Raw genomic sequence first — 23814 nt, forward strand, 5'->3', positions numbered from 1 at the left:
TAAATTCACTTGTAACAGCCCTTCAAAACACTCCCACAGGGGATGCTGAGACCAAGTGGGCCCACATCAGAGACGCCATCTATGAGTCAGCTTTGACCACCTACGGCAAAAGTGCGAAGAGAAATGCAGACTGGTTTCAATCTCATAATGAAGAGCTGGAACCTGTCATAGCCGCTAAGCGCATTGCACTTTTGAACTACAAGAAAGCCCCCAGCGATTTAACATCCGCAGCACTTAAAGCAGCCAGAAGTACTGCACAAAGAACAGCTAGGCGTTGCGCAAACGACTACTGGCAACACCTATGCAGTCATATTCAGCTGGCCTCAGACACCGGAAACATCAGAGGAATGTATGATGGCATGAAGAGAGCTCTTGGGCCAACCATCAAGAAGATCACCCCCCTCAAATCTAAATCGGGGGACATAATCACTGACCAACGCAAACAGATGGACCGCTGGGTTGAGCACTACCTAGAACTGTACTCCAGGGAGAATGCTGTCACTGAGACTGCCCTCAATGCAGCCCAGCCTCTACCAGTCATGGATGAGCTGGACATACAGCCAACCAAATCGGAACTCAGTGATGCCATTGATTCCCTAGCCAGCGGAAAAGCCCCTGGGAAGGACAGCATTACCCCTGAAATAATCAAGAGTGCCAAGCCTGCTATACTCTCAGCACTACATGAACTGCTATGCCTGTGCTGGGACGAGGGAGCAGTACCCCAGGACATGCGCGATGCCAACATCATCACCCTCTATAAAAACAAAGGTGACCGCGGTGACTGCAACAACTACCGTGGAATCTCCCTGCTCAGCATAGTGGGGAAAGTCTTTGCTCGAGTCGCTCTGAACAGGCTCCAGAAGCTAGCCGAGCGCGTCTACCCTGAGGCACAGTGTGGCTTTCGTGCAGAGAGATCGACTATTGACATGCTACTAATCCAGAGTAAATAAAGACAGAAAATGCTGGAAATACTCAGCAAGGCTGGTAGAATCTGTGAAGAAAGAGTGAACATTACAAGTCTTTGACTTTACATCAGAACTTTTGTATTAGTAACTCAGAGGCCTGGACTAATGCTCTGGAGACACGAGTTCAAATCCCACCATAGCAGCTGGGGGAATTTAAATTCAATTAACTAAATAAATCTGGAATAAAAATCAAGTCTTAGTAATCACCTATCAGGCGATTGTATCAAACCTCAACAGAAAAGTCAAATAAGAATAAACTGGACAGACCATCTGGCATTGAGCCAGCCACCAGATATGACAAAGGCACACCCAGCCCTGTTGACTCTGCAAAGTCCTCCTTACTAACATCTGGGGACTTGTGCCATAATTGGGAGAGCTGTCACACAGACTAATCAAGCAACAGCCTAACATTGTCAGACTCACAGACTCACCTTACAGCCAATGTACTGGACACCACCATCATCATCCCCGGGTAAACTCTGTCCTACCGGCAGAATAGACCAACCAGAGGCAGTGACACAGTGGTATACAGTCAGGAGAGAGTGGCTCTGGGAGTCCTCAACATTGACTCTGGAAACCATGAAGTCTCATAGCATCTGGTCAAACATGGGAAAGAAAACCTGCTGATTACCACCTACTGCACCCCGCTCAACTGATGAATCAGTACTACTCTATGTTGAACACCACTTGGAAGAAACACTGAGGGTAGCAAGGACACAGAATGTACTCTGGGTGGGGGGACTTCAATGTCCAATGGCAAGAATGGCTCAGTAGCATCACCACTGACTGAACTGGCCATATCTTGAAGGACCCATCTTCCATACTGGGCTTGCGGTGAGAGAACCAACACGAGGAAAAAATCTACTTGACCTCATCCTCACCAAAATATCTCTCACAGATGAAGCTGTCCTTGACAGTATTGGTAGGAGTGACTACCTCACAGTTCTTGTGGAGACAAAGTCCCATTTTCACACTGAGGATATGTTCCTTCATGGTGTGTTGCACTACCACCATGCTAAATGGGATAGATTCAGATCAGATCAGCCGCTCAAAACTGGGCATCCATGAGGGTCTATGGGCAGAATTGGACTCCACCACAGCCTGTAACCTTATGGCCCAGGATATCCCTCACTCTACCACTGTCATCATGCCAAGGACCAAGCTGGGTTTAATGAGCAGTGTAGGAGAACATGCCAGGAGAAGCACCAGATACCTTACTGAATGTGCTGCTAGGGGCTGTGAGGACTCGGTGGGATATACTGTTCCCTAGTGACATAAGGAAGTAGTTGTTGAGGACACCAAAAAGGTGTGGTTGGAGGTAATGGAGAAGGCAGGAACATGGTGCCACACTCCTGGATACAATGTAGAAAGCAGTTGAATGGCCTAAGCAGGATGAGAAAAGTGAGGGCAATGGTACATTTAGCTACATCTTCTGAGGGTGCACTATCACAGGACTCATGCAGTCCATGCACAAGTTTAGATACTCACTTCAGTGGAATTAATAAGACAGTTGGGTTTTCCCCTGGTGACTCATACATCATAAGTGAGCATGAGCAAATGGTGGAGACAAGGACAGCAGTGGAGAGTCTGCATCGGAAGGCTCAAGGTGCTCCAAGCTCTCTTTGGCTGGACGCAGATGCTGTACCTTGGCGGCCATCAATGAACAGGATACCCTGCAGCAGAGAATGTGGAATGTACTGGCAAGCAGTCCAGGCGCATTGTGCACACTTGCAGAGAGATTGGAGGAGTCCATCTCAAATATGAGTGGCATAATAACATGGTCTTCATTGATGGAAAGAGTGGCCACCTGCACAGAGCATCAAATGCAGCAGTCACACGATTTGGGACTGGCTGCATAGCTCTGTGGAGAGCTGGCATGGACTGGATGGACCAAATGGCCTTCTTTTATGCTGTAAATGACTCTTATGGGCTGAATTTTACCAGCCCCCCGACTTTACCGGTCATGGCGGGGGAGCCCAGAATATTCTTCTGGGAGTGACCCACCATGACCCTCAAAGCAAGTATGTCATAGAGTGATACAGCACTGAAACAGGCCCTTCAGTCCACTGAGTCTGTGCTGACTAACAACCACCCATTTATACTAATCCTACATTAATCCCATATTCCCTACCACATCCCCACCATTCTCCTGCCACCTACCTACACTAGGGGCAATTTACAATGGCCAACTTACCTATCAACCTGCAATCTTTGGCTGTGGGAGGAAACTGGAGCACCCGACAGAAACCCACGTGGTCACAGGGAGAACTTGAAAACTCCACACAGGCAGTACCCAGAACTGAACCTAGGTTACTGGAGCTGTGAGGCTGTGGTGCTAACCACTGCACCACTGTGCCTTCAGTGTGGCCACCCTGCCGCTCTGTGGTGGCACCACAATTAGGATATGTAAAGCGCTACTTACCTTGCCTGATTTTGTATCCCACTGCCACTCGCTCCATAGTTCCGCATTTTCCAGCGGCCGGCTGTCACGTGTCATTCTGTTCACGAATAAGAAAACCCATCAGGACACCAGAAGGAGGAGGAAGCAGAAACAGTGCAGGTAAGTTTGGATATACTGGGGTCTCAACTCTGCAAAGTTGAAGGGAGGTGGGAGGCGGGATGGTATTACTGGGGGCACAGCTCTGCAGGCATGAATGGACGTACTGCGTACCCCCACTCTGTAAACAGTGTCCACTCTGTGCTATTATTTGTTGGTGTATATGAAGGAGCAATGACACTCCAGGAACCCTCTGTGTGGGGAGGGTGCCAGAAACGGTAGGAGTGTAAAGGTTATCTGGCTTGTGGGCAATCGATGCAGATGTTACAATCTTAATATGGTCATGCTGTGCCACTCAATGGGAGCTAAGATGGGCAATGCCATGCCACTCCACATAGTTGATGCATAAAAGTACCTGATGTACCAGTGAACATCAATGGCTGTCTTATTAGGAACCTTCGAAGAAGTGAAGGAACCGAGTTTAATTTCAACTTGGAGATGGGGATGGTTCATCCTGTATTGTTTGATCTGCTTCTAGTGAGGATCCATATGCGTCGTAGGCAAAACTAGCAGGCAGGTGCAGCCCATATAGAGGCCTCCAGTCGTGAGCAGCAGCAGCCCCCAAGGAGAGCTCACCACTACAGATCACTGCGCATCTACAAATCCCGCATGACATATCTGCAGATGTCTGAGCGCTAGTGTCAGAGGCGACTGCGGATGTTGAGAGAGGTGGTGACACATCTCTGTTCCCTGCTCAATGATGACCTGCAGCCCATGGGCTTCGGTGGACATCCTATGTAAGTGGCCCTCAAAGTGACAGCGGCCTTTAACTTTTATGCCTCTGCATCATTTTAAGGGCCCACCGGAGACCTTTGTGGGGTCAGACAGTCAGCAGTGCACCACTGTATCAGGGAGGTCACCGATGCCCTGTATTGGAGGACTGGTGACTATGTCCACTTCACGACGGACCCTGAGAGCCAGGCCCAGAGGGCCATCAGTTTTGGCTCCATCGTGGGATTCCCCCAGGCGCAAGGGGTCATAGACTGCACCCATGTGGCCATCCAAGCTCCCACCCAGCGACCAGCTGCAAATGTAAACCATAAGGACTTCCACTTGTTCAACGTACAGTTAGTATGTGATCACTGTAACCGCTTTATGCAAATCTGTGCCCGCTTTCCAGGCAGCTGCCATGACGCCTTCATCCTGCACCAGTCCCAGCTGGCACTGCTGCACAATGAACTGGCTCAGATGGAGGGGTGACTTCTCGGAGACAATGGCTACCCCTTTAAGACATGGCTCTTGACAGCAGTTATGACACCCCACCACTGCTGCAGAGGAGAGCTACAATGCCAGCCACAGAGCTACAAGAGCCACCATTGAACAGGCGATCAGCATGTTGAAAATGCGCTTCCACTGCTTGCATAGATTGGGTGGTGCCCTGCAGTATGAGCCGGAAAGGGTAGCTCGTATTGTTGCTGTTTGCTGTGCTCTGCACAACTAGGCACTCAACAGGGGGAAGCCTTGCAGGATGAGGAGAACGTGAGCAGTGACAAAGGGCTTGCAGCAGGAAAGGCGCACAGGAGGACAGAAAGCACCCAGGCACTCATGCAGGGCGAGCAGTGAGCAAGAGATGCACGGAAATGCATCTCCACGCCATAGGAACCACCATCGGCTCTGCAAACCACAGAGCACCTTCATTCACCTGTTGTGCAGCAGTTCATATCTGCAACATCTTTGAATCCACCATTACCGGCAGCAGCAGACTGAGTCATTGTCCATATTACTGCATCTGTGGAGACACACATGAGTAATACTGACATGGCAATGATGTTATTCCATACATTGGCAATTCTGAAAGGAGGGGAAACAATTGGTACATGCTGGTACACTTCATTCACATAATAAAAGCAACACACATGTTAGTGAAGCAGATTTAGAGATTGAACTTTTCACAGTGTTGTGTCACCCATGCAGACCCATTTGTGCACGATGGTTTTTGAAAACGCTTGCGGGTGCCCCTTTGCAGTGCCACTTCTGCACTAGCAGCCTGACTGGAGAAAGGCTGCTGATCAGATTGCCCTTTGGCGCTGAATGACTTTGGCAGTCATACTCTGTGCGCATGAGGCCTGGAGGACCCTGGCTGGCTGAGGGAATGATCGTTCATCCTCTTCCATCATTGGACCCTTTGACTCCAGATGGCCCCACAGCTACTCACCTCCTCTGCCACCTCCAACCAGGCTGCCTTGGTCAGGCGGGAGGGCCTCTTCTTACCATTGCTGGGGAAAGGGACCTTCCGCCTTCCCCTCACAGCTTGGAGGAGGCTGAGCAGGGAGGCATCGCTGAACCGTGGGCCACCCTGGAGCACCCCTCTGCCATCTTCAGTTTTTGGTCTGGTCCTTTATATACAAAGGTTATTCGACAGTGTAACTGCTCTAAATTCTGGCTGCAAGGTTTTATTTGCACATGTTTTAAAATGAGGAAATCTGTGCTGTTGTCCTGGTTTTTCATCTCTGACAGATAGACACAGATATACATGTTCACATACACTTTGCTTCTGCACCAGTTGATAATAATTATTGATGTGATATTTCAGGTTTGCGATGCAGTTGGAAGAGAAACATCATTTCCTGGTTCTTTAAGAGATAGTTTCAATTCCAATTACATGTTTTTCACATAACAGTTAATTACGAAATGAGTACAGATTCCAAATGCACATTAGTCTGCGGCTTTTCATATTCAGGAATGGTATGTAGCTATCATTAAATGATGCTTTTATTTCTGAGAATGTATATGCCCTTTATGATACAATTCAGTCTCACTTTCTTGTATGTGCAAAAGTAAGATTTCATTCCCAGGTACAGCAAGCCTACAAGAAGAAATGTTACACTTGGGTGGAAGAAGAGGATCTCATCTGCACAGGACACTGGGACAAAGCAGAGTAAGTATGTGGCAGAAAAGCAGAAAGTGCTGGAGAAACTCAGCAGGTCAAGCGGCATCTGTGGAGAGAGAAGCTGAGTTAACTTTCAGGTCAGTGACCTTGGTGCCCCAGCACCTGCTCCTCAACTGAGCCAATGACGATCACAGCGTCAGATGTCCTGCCACCTGCCACATAATGTGGGGGGGGGGGGGGGGAGTGGCACGGCGTGCCGCCATGACACTAATGAGCCACCGCGCTGAATATAGCGGCGGCTCAGCGATAGGCGATCTGCACGGATGGACCACCATCTTCAAAGGAATCGGCGGCACGCTCATAAAATTCAGCCCTATGACTTTATGACTGCACACAAGCCTTCACCAATGGCTTGCATACTATGGGCTGGAGTTTGTGCCTACATCTGGTCTCACAGCGCCAAGCTGGAATGGCAGGGGGAATCCCGCCTTGGCCAGCTGGAGTCCCTGGAGCGATTCTGCGGTGCCAGGCCAATTAGCAGCCCGGCGTCAAAATCCCTGCTCCTTTAAAGACGGGGATCCCACCTCCAAGAGCTGCCGGACAGTCACAGGGTTGGCAGCTCAGCAGTATTGGCAGCACCACCAGGAGCAGTGGCCACTGCTGGTACTGCAAGAGACCTGGAAACTTGGTCCAGGGCTGGAGCCTGGATCCAAGGTAAGTGAGGCGCCTTCGGACCCTGCAGAGATACCTGTACATCGAGCGTCCTCCCAAATGGTGTGCGCTGGCGACGTATTTTTTCTGCCAGGGCACTGCTTTCAAGACGACACACAGCTCCCGGCGGAGAACGTTAGCCGCCCCTCTCTGAGGGAGTTGCCTGTCTTTTACCGGGATCTATTCAGAGTTGCTTCGGCTGTCCGGGCAGCCGGCTCTGGGGATGGACCGACAGGCGGAGGAGTAGCTGAAGCCCCCACGATGCCCCTCACTGCGGGTGATGAGGGGGCTTGGGAGCACAGAGCACTCCCGACGGAGCTGACCCCCGCTCAGCCGGAACTGCTCATCGGACGCAGGCCCCAGCCCCCTCTTCGGGTCCTGCACAACCCGAGCCGTTTCTCGGAAATGCCCTCTGTTCCATTCCAAATGGTGCGGAAGGGCTTCCTGCACGAGCTGCTTCTGCACACTCTCCACTACCTCAGCCTCATCAGCCGAGCGGACAAACCCTGGCAGTCCATTTTGCCATTTGGTGGCAAGAGGAATCCCCAGTTGAGGTCTCTCTAAGCGGGAGTCCTCCCCCTTTACATCGGGGACCTGGGGTGGAGGGTGCTGCACAGGGCAGTCCCGTGCAATAGGCTTTTAAGCAGGTTCACGGACTCCCAGGCTGCCTGTAATTTCTGCGGCCTGGACGAGTCTGTGTGTGAGCATGCAGTCCCTGTTTGCATATCTAAAGGAGCTGCTCCTCAAGTTCTGGCTTCACTTCAGACCCATGCTCCTGATCTTTGGGCACCTGGTGCAGAGGGACGTGGGCCGGGAGGAGGATCTCCTCGTCGGTCTGCTCCTGGGCCTGGCCAAGGTGGCAATTCATAGGTCCAGGCTGCGGGCCGTCGGGGGGCCCATCCACCCTGATTGCCTGCCCCTCTTCCACGGTTACGTTCGTGCCCGGATGTCCCTGGAGAAGGAGCATGCGGTGTCTGCTGGCATGCTTGAGGCCTTCCATGACCGGTGGGCACCACAGGGGCTGGAGTGCATCATCGATGCCAAGAATGGCATTTTAATTTGAGTTTTGTTTTATTTACCTGTTTTAATAGTTATTTTAAAATGTATATAAAGGGGGCCTGAGGAATAAAGGCCCCCTCAACTAAAATATAAAAGGGGCCTGAGGTATAAAGGACACCTTAAAAAAAAGCAGAAAAAAATGGTGTTAGATATATAGCTCCCTCTACACTGTCCCCATCAAACACTCCCAGGACAGGTACAGCACGGAGTTCAATAAAAAAAAACAGGGTTAGATTCAGAGTAAAGCTCTGTCTACACTATCCCCATCAAACATTCCCAGGACAGGTACAGCACGGGGTTAGATACAGAGTAAAGCTCCCTCTACAAAAAAAAAACGGGGGTTAGATACAGAGTAAGGCTCCCTCTACATTGTCCCCCATCAAACACTCCCAGGACAGGTACAGCACTGGGGGTTAGATACAGAGTAAAGCTCCCTCTACAAAAAAAAACGGGGTTAGATACAGAGTAAAGCTCCCTCTACACTGTCCCCATCAAACACTAAAAGGAAAAAAAAGAAAAAAAGGTAAGTGAAGCAGGGTCACCAAGGCCAGTCCAGAAGGCCCTGGTGAGGGGCTGGGGTGATGGGAGGGTTGGCATTAAGTACCGGGGGAGGGGATTCAGGGTGTTGCAGGTTTTCCAGGCGAGGGCATTCATGGTCCACAGATTGCCTACAGGGGAGGGCCCCCCACCAAGCCCACAGGGAGGTTGCCTCGTTTTACTGGATAACCTCCCCGTGTGGCAGCTGACACCCCCCTGCCCCACTGCTGCTTAACTCCCAGCAGCAACAGGAAGAGGCCCTTAAAATGGTCGTTAATAGCCACTTAAGAGACTCAATTGGTCTAAGGGCAGGAAGGCCGTCGTCAGCCTATCTCTCCCCCAACAAAATTATGTTGCAACGAGGAGGCAAGGGGCCCTCCACCCCTCTGCCTCCTGTCACAAAGGGTCCCCTCACCTCCGAACCCTTTAGCAGGGCCCATACGATTCTGCCCAATGAATGCCAGCTTAAATAGGATGATACACTAACCTTGACCGTTCAGCACCCCATTGATCTGCAGCAAAGTGTTCTCCAGCTCATTGTTAGCAGGGACGTACAGCTGGACCATGAGAGAGATCATGAAAGGGGGCAGGGAAGTGGGGGTTTGGCTTCAAGCGCTTCCTCTTCTCACCTGTTGCCTCCCACCCTCCCCCAGTCAGTAGCCTACATGCTGCCTCGTGCACTGAAAGCCAAGTCTGTCGCTGCAATAGGTTCAGTGGAGCTGTCTTTGACGGGGTTCTCACAAGCTCCAAAATGGAGAAGATATTGGCCAAGAGCATCTAAGCAGGCACAGCAGGATTCTGAGCAGTCTGCCTCTACATCAGCTGAAGACAAATGGATTGCACCAGATAGAGGTTGTGGGAAAAGGGATAAAAAAGATTTGTAGTCACACAAGGGCATGCACATGGGTGAGTTATACATTGTTAGAATGTTATGTTTCTGTTTTATATGTGAGCCACATAAATATTATTGTTTCATTCCACTTATACCGCTTGCCCAGTCTTGGTCGCTGGCCAGCCCCTGGCTTTTCAGTTGTGTGATGATGAATGGGAAGACATGATTGATGCTGAACAATTTTTGTTAGTTTGCTGGGGCTAGGTGAGGGGGTGGCAAAGTGGCTTCTGCAAGTGGTTGTTAAATGAGTACATTGCTGGAACCTAAGAGAAATTCGCAACCATGTGGGCAATCCGGGCATCCTGAGCAACAATGTGCGTCACTGGTGGTGCATCATCTCCACCTCCTCCTCCTTCCCCTTGTTTTCCTCTCCCTCCTTGGAATCATCCCAGAAGACTGTATGCTCTGCTCCTTGTTCCTCCTGCAGTCCAAACCAGTGCACCACGACAATTCTGCAGACCCTGGATGGTGACACTGAAGGGCGCCTCCAGATCTGTCCAAGCACCTGAAGCATATCTTCAGCATGCTGATGGCTTGTTCAATGACACATCAAGTTGTCATATGGCATTCATTGTAGCGTTCTTGGGCCTAATTCCTTGGGTTTCTGAGAGACATCATTAGCCATGTGGTTGAGGTTATGCCTTGTTTCCAGCTGGTAACTCTGCCTCCAGATGTGAAGAGATCAGGAATGGTGGACTGCCACAGCATGAAAGCATCATGTCATCTGCCTGGGAATCTTGTGCACACCTGCATAAGGATCTTTTTGTGGTTGCACATAACATTTTAACAATGTATAACTCACCCATGTGCATGCCCTTGTGTGACTACAAATCTTTTTTATCCCTTTTCCCACAACCTCTATCTGGTGCAATCCATTTGTCTTCAGCTGATGTAGAGGCAGACTGCTCAGAATCCTGCTGTGCCTGCTTAGATGCTCTTGGCCAATATCTTCTCCATTTTGGAGCTTGTGAGAACCCCGTCAAAGACAGCTCCACTGAACCTATTGCAGCGACAGACTTGGCTTTCGGTGCACGAGGCAGCATGTAGGCTACTGACTGGGAGAGGGTGGGAGGCAACAGGTGAGAAGAGAAAGCGCTTGAAGCCAAACCCCCACTTCCCTGCCCCCTTTCATGATCTCTCTCATGGTCCAGCTGTACGTCCCTGCTAGCAATGAGCTGGAGAACACTTTGCTGCAGATCAATGGGGTGCTGCACATTAATGGAGTGGAAGCCCTTGTGTTTGACGAATACTCCTGGGAGATCTATGGGTGCCTTAATTCCACAAGAGTGCAGTCGATAGAGATGTAGGTCTGTGATCAGCTGGCTGTTGCTGCTGGTGCTCCTGCTGCTGGTGGTCATTTTGGTCCTCATCTGAGGTCCAAAGTCACACAGAGAAGCAGCACCCATGCCGATGTGCTAGATTAGAGCTCCAAAGTGCAGATCAAACCTCCAAAGTGTGTAAAGTAACTTCCAAGTGTAAAATAACCTCTCAGCATAAGTACTGTGATCAAACTCTTTCACACCAACAGGTAACACAGCGGCTGTGAGTACTGAGTACTTATTGGCATATTTCCTTGTCATATCTTCAGCCCTCTCAATTGCCATTGTCTTCTTGCCTTGCTTTAACTGGTGAGTTCCACAAAGCCCGGGAAACCCATCGAGCCAAAGTTAAACTCCAAAATCCATATTAATATTGCTGTAATGCAAACGTGACATGAAGTCCTGTGACATTGATCACAAGTCGTGGGAGTCAGTTGCCAGCATTCGCCAGAGCTGGCGGGCAGCCATAAAGGCGGGGCTAAAGTGTGGCGAGTCGAAGAGACTTAGCAGTTGGCAGGAAAAAAGACAGAGGCGCAAGGGGAGAGCCAACTGTGTAACAGCCCCGGCAACCAATTTTATCTGTAGCACCTGTGGAAGAGTCTGTCACTTGGCCTTTATAGCCACTCCAGGCGCTGCTCCACAAACCACTGACCACCTCCAGGCACTTACCCATTGTCTCTCGAGATAAGGAGGCCAAAGAAGAAGAAGATTTATTGAGACATTGAAATCCACAACCCGCCTCTCCAGAGGGGTTGCTCTCACAGCCTAATCCGGCACAGTTACTTGCAGAAGCCGAGCAGTCGGACATGCATTTTCTGAGATTCTCCCCTCCTCACCCACACCCAAAACCGTGTGCTAATCTTTGTTAAAATTTCCCCCACAGTTTCCGATGGCAGAAGGATCAGTAACCAGAGGACACAGATTTAGGGTGATTGCCAAAAGAACCAGAGGTGATAGAAGAAAACATTTTTTTACACAGAGAGTTGTAAATTTACTGCACAGAAGGAAGCTGTTTGGCCCATCTTGTTTGTGCTGGCCAAAGAAGATTTATCCGCTTAATCTCACTTATCAGCTTTTGGCCGATAACTCAGTAGGTTATTGCAGCTCAAGTGCATATCCAGGTTTTTTTTATAAAGGTGAAAAGGGTTTCTGCCTCTACCCACTTTCAGCTAGGGAGTTCCAGACGTCCACTACCCTCTGGGTGAAACAAAATACTCCTCAACTTCCCTCTAATTCTTCTACCAATAACTTTAAATCTATCCTCCCTGGTTATTGACATCTCTGCTAAGGGAAATAGATCTTTCCTATTCACACTATCATGGCCTTCATAATTTTATACACCTCAATTAAATCTTCCCTCAGCCTCCTGTATTCCAAAGAAAATAATCCCAATTTATCCAATCCTTCCTCCTAGCCAGAATTTTTCAGTCCTGGCAACACCTTCATAAATCTCTTTTGTAGCTTCTCTAGTGCTATCAGATCCTTCCTGTAATGCGGTGACTAGAACTGTACACAGTACTATAACTGCTTGAGAGTTACAAGCTAGCCAGGAAGGATCTAAAGGGAGAGCTAAGACGAGCGAGGAGAGGACACGAGAAGTCATTGGCGGATAGGATCAAGGAAAACCCTAAGGCTTTCTGTAGATATATCAGGAATAAAAGAATGACTAGAGTTAGATTAGGGCCAATCAAGGATAGTCGTGGGAAGTTGTGTGTGGAATCAGAGGAGATAGGGGAAGCGTTAAATGAATATTTTTTGTCAGTATTTACAGTAGAGAAAGAAAATGTTGTCGAGGAGAATACTGAGATTCAGACTACTAGGCTAGATGGAACTGAGGTTCACAAGGAGGAGGTGTTAGCAATTTTGGAAAGTGTGAAAATAGATAAGTCCCCTGGGCCAGATGGGATTTATCCTAGGATTCTCTGGGAAGCCAGGGAGGAGATTGCAGAGCCTTTGTCCTTGATCTTTATGTCATCATTGTCGACAGGAATAGTGCCGGAAGACTGGAGGATAGCAAATGTTGTCCCCTTGTTCAAGAAGGGGAGTAGAGACAGCCCTGGTAATTATAGACCTGTGAGCCTTACTTCGGTTGTGGGTAAAATGTTGGAAAAGGTTATAAGAGATAGGATTTATAATCATCTTGAAAAGAATAAGTTCATTAGCGATAGTCAGCACGGTTTTGTGAAGGGTAGGTCGTGCCTCACAAACCTTATTGAGTTTTTTGAGAAGGTGACCAAACAGGTGGATGAGGGTAAAGCCGTGGATGTGGTGTATATAGATTTCAGTAAGGCGTTTGATAAGGTTCCCCACGGTAGGCTATTGCAGAAAATACGGAAGTATGGGATTGAAGGTGATTTAGTGCTTTGGATCAGAAATTGGCGAGCTGAAAGACGACAGAGGGTGGTGGTTGATGGCAAATGTTCATCCTGGAGTTTAGTTACTAGTGGTGTACCGCAAGGATCTGTTTTGGGGCCACTGCTGTTTGTCATTTTTATAAATGACCTGGATGAGGGTGTAGAAGGGTGGGTTAGTAAATTTGCGGATGACACGATGGTCGGTGGAGTTGTGGATAGTGCCAAAGGATGTTGTAGGTTACAGAGGGACATAGATAGGCTGCAGAGCTGGGCTGAGAAATGGCAAATGGAGTTTAGTGCGGAAAAGTGTGAGGTGATTCACTTTGGAAGGAGTAACAGGAATGCAGAGTACTGGGCTAATGGGAAGATTCTTGGTAGTGTAGATGAGCAGAGAGATCTTGGTGTCCAGGTACATAAATCCCTGAAAGTTGCCACCCAGGTTAATAGGGCTGTTAAGAAGGCATATGGTGTGTTAGCTTTTATTAGTAGGGGGATCGAGTTTCGGAGCCACGAGGTCATGCTGCTGCTGTACAAAACTCTGGTGCGGCCGCACCTGGAGTATTGCGTGCAGTTCTGGTCACCGCATTATAGGAAGGATGTGGAAGCTTTGGAAAGGGTGCAGAGGAGATTTACTAGGATGTTGCCTGGTATGGAGGGAAGGTCTTACGAGGAAAGGCTGAGGGACTTGAGGTTGTTTTCGTTGGAGAGAAGGAGGAGGAGAGGTGACTTAATAGAGACATATAAGATAATCAGAGGGTTAGATAGGGTGGATAGTGAGGGTCTTTTTCCTTGGATGGTGATGGCAAACATGAGGGGACATAGCTTTAAGTTGAGGGGTGATAGATATAGGACAGATGTCAGAGGTAGTTTCTTTACTCAGAGAGTAGTAGGGGCGTGGAACGCCCTGCCTGCAACAGTAGTAGACTCGCCAACTTTAAGGGCATTTAAGTGGTCATTGGATAGACATATGGATGAAAATGGAATAGTGTAGGTCAGATGGTTTCACAGGTCGGCGCAACATCGAGGGCCGAAGGGCCTGTTCTGCACTGTAATGTTCTATGTTCTATGTTCTATGCAGTCTAACTAGTGTTTTATACAGCTCCAGCATAACCTCCCTTCTCTTATATTTTATGCCTCAGCTAATAAAGAAAAATATCCCATATGTCTTCTTAACTACCTTCTGTACCTGTCCTGCTAACTTCAGGGATCTGTGGACATGCACCCCCACGTCCTTCTGCTCCTCTACAATTCTCAGTATCCTACCATTTATTGCGTATTCCCTTGCCTTGTTTTCCCTGTCTAATTGTATTGCCTCGCACTTCTTTGAATTGAATTCCATTTGCCACCTTTTTGTTCATCTGACCAGTTCCTTGATATCTTCCTGTAGTCTACAGCTTTCTTTCTTACTATCAAACACATGGCCAATTTTTGTATCATCCAAAACTTCTTAATCATGCCCCCTACGTTTAAGTCCAAATCATTGATAAATTCCAAAAAAAATGAGACGCAGTACTGAGCCCTGCAGAACCCCACTTGAACCAGTCACAAAACCAACCATCAGCCATATCCCTTTGCTTCCTGCCACCAAATTAATTTTGTATCTAACTTGCCATTTGCCCTTGGATCCCATGGCCTTTTACTTTTCTGACCAGTCTGCCATGTAGGACCTTGTCAAAAGCATTGCTAATATCCAAATAGACTACATCAAACACACTACCCTCATCAATCCTCATTGTTACCTCCTCAAAAAATTCAATCAAGTTAGTCAGACACAACCTCCCCTTAATAAATCCATGCTGACTGTCCTTGATTAATTTAGCCTTTCTAAATGACAATTATTACTGTCCCTCAGTTTTTTTCAATAATTTTCCCACCAGCAACTTTAGACCGACTGACCTGTAATTACTCAGTCTATCTCTTTCTCCCTTTTTAAACAACAATACAATGTTAGCAGTCCTCCAGTCCTCTGGCACCACACCTGTTGCCAGAGAGCATTGAAAAATGATGGTCAGAGACTCCTTTATTTCCTCCCTTCTTTCTCTTAACAGCCTGGGATACATTTCACGGTGATTTATCAATTTTCAAAGATGCTAAACCCCTTAATATTTCCTCTCTTACTATGTTTATCCCATTCAATACTTCACACACCTCCTTAAAATACAAGGTCTGTATCATCTCCCTCTTCACAGAATCATAGAAAGTTTAAGTCACAGAAAGAGGCCACTTGGCCCATCGTGTCTGTGCTGGCTGAAAAACGATCCACCCATTCTAATCCCACCTTCCAGTATTTGATCCATCGCCCTGCAGATTACGGCACTTGAGGTGCATATCCAGACTCCTTTTGAATGAGTTGAGGGTTTCTGCCTCAACTACCCTTTCAGGCAGTGAGTTCCAGACCCCCACCACCCTCTGGATGAAAAAGTTTTTCTTCATCTCCCCTCTAATTTTTCTACCTATCACTTTAAATCTATGCCCCCTGGTCACTGACCTCCCTTTTATGAAGACAGATGAAAGTATTCATTAAGAACCATGCACAGGTCTTCCACCAATACATATGTTACCTTTTTGGTCTCTAACAGGCCCTAGTCTTTTTTTAGTTATCCACTTGCTCTGTATGTATTTATAAAACATCTTTGGGGTTTCCTTGATTTTTCTTGCCAATATCTTTTCATGCCCTCTCTTTGCTTTTCGAACTTTCTTCTTAATTTCACCCCTGCACTTTCTAAATTCTTCTCAGCTTTCTGCAGTATTGAGCTCTCGATATCTGACATAAGCTTCCATTTTTTGCCTTATCCAACTGTGCTGCTTGACATCCAAATGCTCTAAATTTGGGAATTCCACACTTTTTCTTTTGTGGGAACATAGTTGTTCTGAACTCTCACTATCTTCTCCTTGAATAGTACCATTCAAAAGGAAATTGGATAGACACTTGAAGGAAAAATTTACAGGGCTATGGGGAAAGGACAGGGCAGGTACAATTAATTGGAGAGTTCTACCAAAGAATCCACCCAGGCATGATGGGCCAAATTACCTCCTTCTATGCTGCAGCATTCCATAATGATCAGCATCCTTCCATCTATGAAAGATAATTGTCAGGCAGCAAACAATCCATTTAGGTGGGGTGTCTTCTCTTGGTGCATCTTTGCTGATGGCTGTGAAGGCCAATCCTTGAGAGGCAGGTTCTGCCACAAGTGCTGCACATGAAGCTGCCAAGTGATGCTGTAAATTGTTGTTTTTGACATTGACGCTTGTTGCCAAGCTGTTGTAGCAACTGGTCATCGTGATAGTGCACACCAGTTCACAGGATATGGCACCATTTCCATCTTTCATCAGCTAGTGACTCCCAAATGCGACTGTCAACCTTTAGGGCCTTCATGTCACGCTTGCAAGCATCCTTCAAGCAGAGCTTTGGGTGCCCCGGCTACCTCATCATACAGAAGGTCCTTGGGCATGCGATCATCTTCCATCCTGTGGATATGTCTGATCCACCGAAGCTGCCTCTGTTTGATTAGTGCCAACACACTTGGGAGCTCTGCCTTTGAGAGGACTGCTGCATTTATGATTTTATCCCACCAGGAAATACCCATAATGCACCACAGACAGCAACAATGTAAATTATTGAGCTTCTTTGCCTGGTAGCTGTAAGTTATCCATGTTTCACAGCCATACAGCAAAGTGCTGAGAACAAAGGCCTTATAAACCATCAGCTTGGTCCTAATGGTCAGCTTGGTGTTATCCCAGGTGCGTTTCGCAAGTCAGCCAAAGGCGGTATCTGCTTTCCTAATGAGTGTATCGAGCTCTGCATCAAGGGACTGATCATCTGTCACCATGGACCCAAGGTAGCAGAATTTGCTAACCACTTCCAGTGGGGTGTTATGTAGTGTGATCAGGGTGGAGATGCTACATCTTGTCCCATGACCACAGTTTTCTTGACGCTTATAGTCAAGGAGAACAGGTTATGGGCACAAGAGAGATAGTCCATGAGTCCTTGTAGCTGAGTTTCCGTGTGAGTGACTAGCACAATATCATCAGCGTAGAGGAATTCTCTGATCGGGACGCGATGCGTTTTTGTCTTCGCTTTCAGTCTTGATAGATTGTAGAGCTTGCCATCTGACCTAGTGTGTAAGTAGACTCCTTCCATATCTGCAGGGAAGGCGATGGTCAGGAGCATGGAGAAGAAGATGCCAAACAGAGTGGGGGCTAGGACATAAACCTGTTTCACTCCATTTTCACACCAAAACTGTCAGAGGTGGAGCCATCAAATTGTACAGTGCAGTACATGTTGTCGTGAGTCTAAAATAATAGTACCACCTTGTGGTTAAATTGTGCAATTACAGGCTGATAAGTTTATATTAGCAGTTTTGATTATAAATGCAGACTTTGGAATTTGCATGGAAAAATTTGACAAAAATGCACGATGAAAGACTGACAAGAAACAGTAAGGTTTTGTGCACATGTAAGTTTATTAAGATATAGAGGGATAAAGAAAGTACTTGCATTTATAAAATACCTTTTATGTTCTCAATGTCCAAAACATTCTACAGCAAATTAAGTACTTTTTGAAGTATAGTCATTGTTGTAGGAAACATGGCAGCCAATTTGCACACAGAAAGGGCTCAGAAACTGCAATGAGATGAACACCAGATAATGCAATCTTTTAGTGATGTTGCTTGATGGATATACTCTGGCGCAGACACCGGGGAGAACTCTCCTGCTGTTACTCAAAAAGTGCCAGGCTATTTCCTACAACCATCTGAGAGAGCAGACGGGGCCTCAGGTTACTGTCTCATCCAAAAGCCAGCATCTGCAGTCAGTGAAGCACTCCTTGAGTACTGCAATAAAATGTCAGCCTACATGAACCCACAATTCTCTGGACTCAGAGGCAAGAGTACTGCTATAAAGCCATGGCAATCGATAGCAATTGTTAAAAGTCTTCTTGTATGTGTCTGTCATGCTGAAAAGTATAACACGTGCAAAATATGTGTCGTGGTATATGCTATCTTGCTGCTGATTAGCTCAGATATCATTAGAAAATATGACAAATTACAAAATCAGTTTCCCTAAATGATATATATATAAACTGTTTAAACTCTACTGCTTTCATTTATGGCACCTTTTGAATCAGTTCAATGTAATATTGCAATGTAGTTCCCTCCCATTTAAATAATTTACTCTTTCAGATGATATTCCACTTTAGTATCACTCTAAACATTGATTTTCCTTCAAAATACAGTGCCCAACCCGAGACAAGTCGTGGGTTTCATTGATTTTAAATTTATTCTGACCTATATATTTGAGCAAATAAATCTTGAGAATCAGACAGATGAATTGAAATTGGGCGATTCCCTACCCTGCTGCAAAATGCAGTGATGATTTCTTGTCTGTTGTTTTCAAATAAGGAGATGCTTTTAAGGTCAACATTTTCTTCACAGAATCTTTTAGTCCCCGTCTACACACATAGTGCAATGGAGTACAGCCATTAATATCTTTGTCATTCAATAGCTCCTGTACTTCTCTGGACTGCAAACATATACACATAAATGTTAAAGAATAAATAAATAAGAAGGGGTAAACAGGTTAAGACAAAAAACTTTACTGAAAAAGAAGCCTCAGAATAACTGGCATAGCTTTTACTTTGCAAATCCATTGCATTACAGCACACTTTTAAGTTTGAAGGCTCATATACAATCTGCAATGCCTAAAATTTAAAATATTAGTTTGAAAAATCTGAACAAATCAGTGAATAGCCCAATTTTTACACTAAGCATAGCAGCATTACTTATTAATCATGAAGAATTAATAAGAGGCTTGAAAACTGTTAATGTAGAGACATAAATAAGGATTAACCTGAAAAATTTCTTCACTGAGGTTTTTTAATCCTTTGGGTTGCAGAACAGTTAGATGAAGAAAGTTACATTCCACAGAATTCTTTATGTTGATATTAGCTCCTAAGGAAAGTAAAACATCAAATATTTTATTAATTTGATAAGAGAATTTGATATGCCTTGGCTCTAATAAAGAAATGCCCCTAAAGAAGGGCCAGCCCCATGCCCCCCCAGCCTTCTAGGAGGCTGCTAGGTTTCATCCCCATGCAGCAGTGGGCCCCCCCAAGGCAGTCAAAATGCCCACAGAAGCGGGAGGTGACTCTTAAGTGGCTACTTAAGTGGCTCAACTGGTCTCTCGGCAGCCGAACAATCTGCCACTTTTTCCGCCACTGACAAAATGGCATTTTTAAAAAATTCGTTCATGGGATGCAGGCGTCGCTGGCTAGGCCAGCATTTATTTCCAGCCCTAATTGCCCTTGAGAAGGTGATAATCAGCTGCCTTCTTGAACCGCTGCAGTCTTTGGGGTGTAGGTACACCTATAGTGCTGTTAGGAAGGGAGTTCCAGGATCTTAACCCAGTGACAGTGAACAAACGGTGATATAGTTCCAAGTCAGGATGCTGTGTGGCTTGGAGGGGAACTTGTAGGTGGTTACATCCCCAAGCATCTGCTGCTCTTGTCCTTCTAGGTGGTAGAGGACGTGGGTTTGGAAGATGCTGTCTAAGGAGCCTTGGTGCGTTGCTGCAGTGCATCTTGTAGATGGTACACACTGCTGCCACTGTGCATCGGTGGTGGAGGGAGTGAATGTTTATAGATGGGGTGCCAATCAAGCGGGCTGCTTTATCCTGGATGGCGCCAAGCTTTATGAGTGTTGTTGGAACTAAACCCATCCAGGCAAGTGGAGAGTATTTTATCACACTCCCGACTTGTTCCTTGTAGATGTGGACAGACCTTGGGGATTCAAGAGGTGATTACTCACCGCAGGATTCCTAGCCTCTGACTTGCTCTTGTAGCCACAGTATTTATATGTCAACTCCAATTCAGTTTCTGGTCAATGGTAGCCCCTAGGATGTTGATAGTGGGGAATTCAGTGATAGTAATGCTATTGAATGTCAAGGGGAAATGGTTAGATTCTCTCTTGTTGGAGATGGTCATTGCCTGGCACTTGTGTGGCGCAAATGTTACTTGCCACTTATCAGCCCAAGCCTGGATATTGGCCAGGTCTTGTTGCATTTCTACTCAGACTGCTTCAGTATCTGAGGAGTCGCAAATAGTGCTGAACATTGTGCAATCATCAGCGAACATCCCCACTTCTGACCTTATGATTGAAGGAAGGTCATTGATGAACAGCTGAAGATGTTTGGGCCTAGGACACTACCCTGTGGAACTCCTGCAGTGATGTCCTGCAGCTCAGATGATTGACCTTCAAAAACCACAACCATTGCTTTAGGTACGACTCCAACCAGCGAAAACTTTTCCCGCTGAATGCCATTGACTCCAGTTTTGCTAGGGCTTCTTGATGCCATAGGTCAAATGCTGCCTTGATGTTAAGGGCAGTCACTCTCACCCCACCTCTTGCGCTCAGCTCTTTTGTCTATGTTTGAACCAAAACAGTAATGAGGTCTGGAGCTGAGTGGCTCTGGCGGAACCCAAGCTGAGCGTCACTGAGCAGGTTATTACTAAGCAAGTACGCTTGATAGCACTGTCGACGACACCTTCCATCACTTTACTGATGATTGAGAGTAGACTGATGAGACGGTAATTGGCCGGGTTGTCCTGCTTTTTGTGTACAGGACATACCTGGGTAATTTTCCACATTGTCTGGTAGATACCAGTGTTGTAACTGTTCTGGAACAGCTTGGCTAGGGGCGGGACAAGCTCTGGAGCACAGGTCTTCAGTACTATTGCCAGAATGTTGTCAGTGCCCATTGCCTTTGCAGTATCAGTCATTTTTTGATATCACGCGGAGTGAATCGAATTGGCCGAAGACTGGCATCTGTGATGCTGGGGACTTCAGGAGGAGGCCAAGATGAAAATCATCAACTCGGCACTTCTGGCTGCAGATGGATGCAAGTGCCTTGTCTTTTGTACTGATGGCTGAATGACATCCTTCTGTGCTGTAACCATTCCATAATTCTTTGATACTAAGATACTATGACTCAGTAGTTAATGGCTTAGTATAGCTATGGGAGCTAAGTTTTGTGGACAGCTACTGCCTCTATGTGGTTATGGAAATGTTCTGACATTGAGACCTCTGTTAATAAATCCTAGCTTCTTCAAGTGTAGCAGAGGCTCAAAGCATATCAGTTTAGCAATGGGCATATCCTGCTCAGGATAATTCAGCAACTCCTGTGGCCACGAAATTCAGATAAGTTTAAAAAAATTCTATGCAGCCTGGAGGGGGAGAAGAAATGCTCCATTGGAGGCATGACCATTGTCAGCAACTCATGTCAAATATGATGATGAGTTCAGAGGATTAATCTCAATCAATCCTTGTGTCTCTCTGTTCAGGTGACCACTGGTCTCACAGTGCCAAGTCTTTGCCAAGGCCTCAATACTTTAGGATGGATTTTTTGACCCATGCTCCCTTAGAGTGTAACTCCACACATCTGGGTGTAAGACTGGTGCACCTGCTGTTATTGAAAAGATACCAAAGCTTCATATAACGTTTTGATAAAGAAAGGAAGGTTAATGCAAACCCAATAAATCTACAATAGTAGTGTAATATCTGTGGCAGAAAATTAAAAAATCCTTCCCACTTTTCCTTATATTTTAATACACCTTATATAAGCAGGAGTTGAGTATGGATAAACTTTTGTTTGGTTTTCCTTAGATAATAATCAGATAAATATTTAGAACTGCGAGAAAGAGCAGATAACTCTCCATAACTTATCATAATCTGTTCCTTCCAACCCACTGCAATAATACATAAGTGAATTATTCTTCCTTAACTTTGGGTACGATAGTGTAGTGGTTGTTAGTGGACTAGTAATCAAGAAATGTAATAATCATGGAAAATATGAATTCAAGTATGAGAATTTGAATTCAGTTCACAAAATCTGGAATTTAAAAACCAAAAAGTGACAATGAAGCTTTTGGATTGTCATAAAAACTCAATTATTTCACTAATGTCCTTTAGGGAAGGAAACCAGCCCCACTTACCTGCTCTGGACTATACCAGTCCGACACCAACATGGGTGATTCTTAACTGCCCTCTGAAGTGACCTAGTGAGGCACTCAGTTGTATCAAACCACAGCTAAGCAGCATTGTGGGAACACCTTCACCCCATGGAGTGCAAGAAGATGGCAGCTAGAGGTGGCAATAAACACCAGCCTTTCCAAATAACACCCACACACTGAGAATTAAAAATAGGTAAAATATCAAGGTCAAAGTAAATGTTGAGAAATAGGCAGATCTTCAATCACATCATAAAAATATAACCTTAAAGCTCAGGGAGTCAGCACAAATATATCATCTCCTCTCAAATCTACATACAGACAGTAAAGATGCCTGACCTCTTGTCACCAGAAATGTCACCGTATTCCAGGCTCCATGTAAAGCAGCCCACAGAAGAGGCGTGCGGCATTCACTGTCAACCATATTCAAGTCTGACCCCTGGTAAAAAATTACTGAAAATTACTTACATATAAATTAAGCAGAATTCTTTACTCACTTACAAGTTTTAGTTTTCTATCATGTTAAAGTATGCCTCTCCTGCTCCAAACCACCAATTATAAAGTGGCCAAAGACCTTGGTCGGCAGGGGGGGGGGGGGGGGTGGGGGAGGTGTGGCAGAGGGAGGGAGGGAAGGAAGGAAGGTAGGTCACTGTTGTAATATGGGAGATATGTGCCAATTTGCACATAGCAAGGTCCCATAAACGGCAATATGATAATGACCAGTTAATCTGTTTTTGTGACGTTGATTGAGGGATAAAGATCTCTGCTCTTCTTCGAAAATAGTGCAATGAGATCTTTTAAGTCTCCCTGAGAGGGCAGGCAGGTTCTTAGTTTAAAATCCCATCTGAAAGATGGTATCAAATATCAAAGGTGCCATATATGTGCAAAGTTCTGTTGAGTACACAGTGAGATAGAAGTTGGAGAAATCGTTGGTCCTTCCCAATCTCTATGGCTAAGGTACTCATTGGATAAATGAACTCAGATGTTGGGGGAGCTTCCTAAATATTTCATCATATGATCATTTTTATCTTATTCTCCATCTTGGATAGAGCTGATCAAATTTAATATATTTAACTGTATAGAAGGGTTGTTTGCGAATACCTGTTCAATTAAGTATTCCACTAGTTCTGAGCAGTCATACGTTGCAGCCCTGTGTGTAAAAATTACACATTATATATTAAACATTGCCACCATCAATATATTTTAAATTCTTTTACTGAAAACACTCAGTTTCAAATAAATCTTACTTGTGCAACGGTGTTTGTTCAATGTCATCCTGAAGGTGAAGTATATCATTTTCCCCCTTGTATTTGGAAAGCATGAGTTTGACTGCCTCAACTGCCCCCTGCGTGCAGGCAAAGTGAAGGGCCGTAGACTTATTCTTCTGTCAATGATAAACAAAAAGCAAACATATTCAGTCTTAATGACTCTGATATTAGTAAGCCATAAAGTTTAATAGCTTTAAGCCTAGAAATTGTTGTTTAAAATAATAGTGGATGTTCATTTCAGAGTTGATATTCCTTTTTTTATTCGTTCATGATATGTGGGTGTCGCTGGCTAGGCCAGCATTTATTGCCCATCCCTAATTG

At 46.0% G+C, this 23814-nt stretch overlaps 1 protein-coding gene across 1 annotated transcript in view; it reads right to left on the bottom strand.

The window, feature by feature from the left end:
• trpa1b (transient receptor potential cation channel, subfamily A, member 1b) overlaps positions 1-23814 on the bottom strand; it is a 182105-nt gene that overhangs the window by 114737 nt on the left and 43554 nt on the right. The window contains exons 7-11 of the mRNA XM_068032656.1: positions 23473-23609; positions 23327-23375; positions 22565-22664; positions 19072-19172; positions 18575-18744 (exon numbers count right to left, since the gene is read on the bottom strand). Coding sequence (XP_067888757.1) covers positions 18575-18744; positions 19072-19172; positions 22565-22664; positions 23327-23375; positions 23473-23609 — 557 coding nt within the window. The remainder of the gene's footprint in view (positions 1-18574; positions 18745-19071; positions 19173-22564; positions 22665-23326; positions 23376-23472; positions 23610-23814) is intronic.

This window comes from Heterodontus francisci, chromosome 5, assembly GCF_036365525.1.
Source record: "Heterodontus francisci isolate sHetFra1 chromosome 5, sHetFra1.hap1, whole genome shotgun sequence".
Classification (NCBI taxonomy): Eukaryota; Metazoa; Chordata; class Chondrichthyes; order Heterodontiformes; family Heterodontidae; genus Heterodontus; species Heterodontus francisci.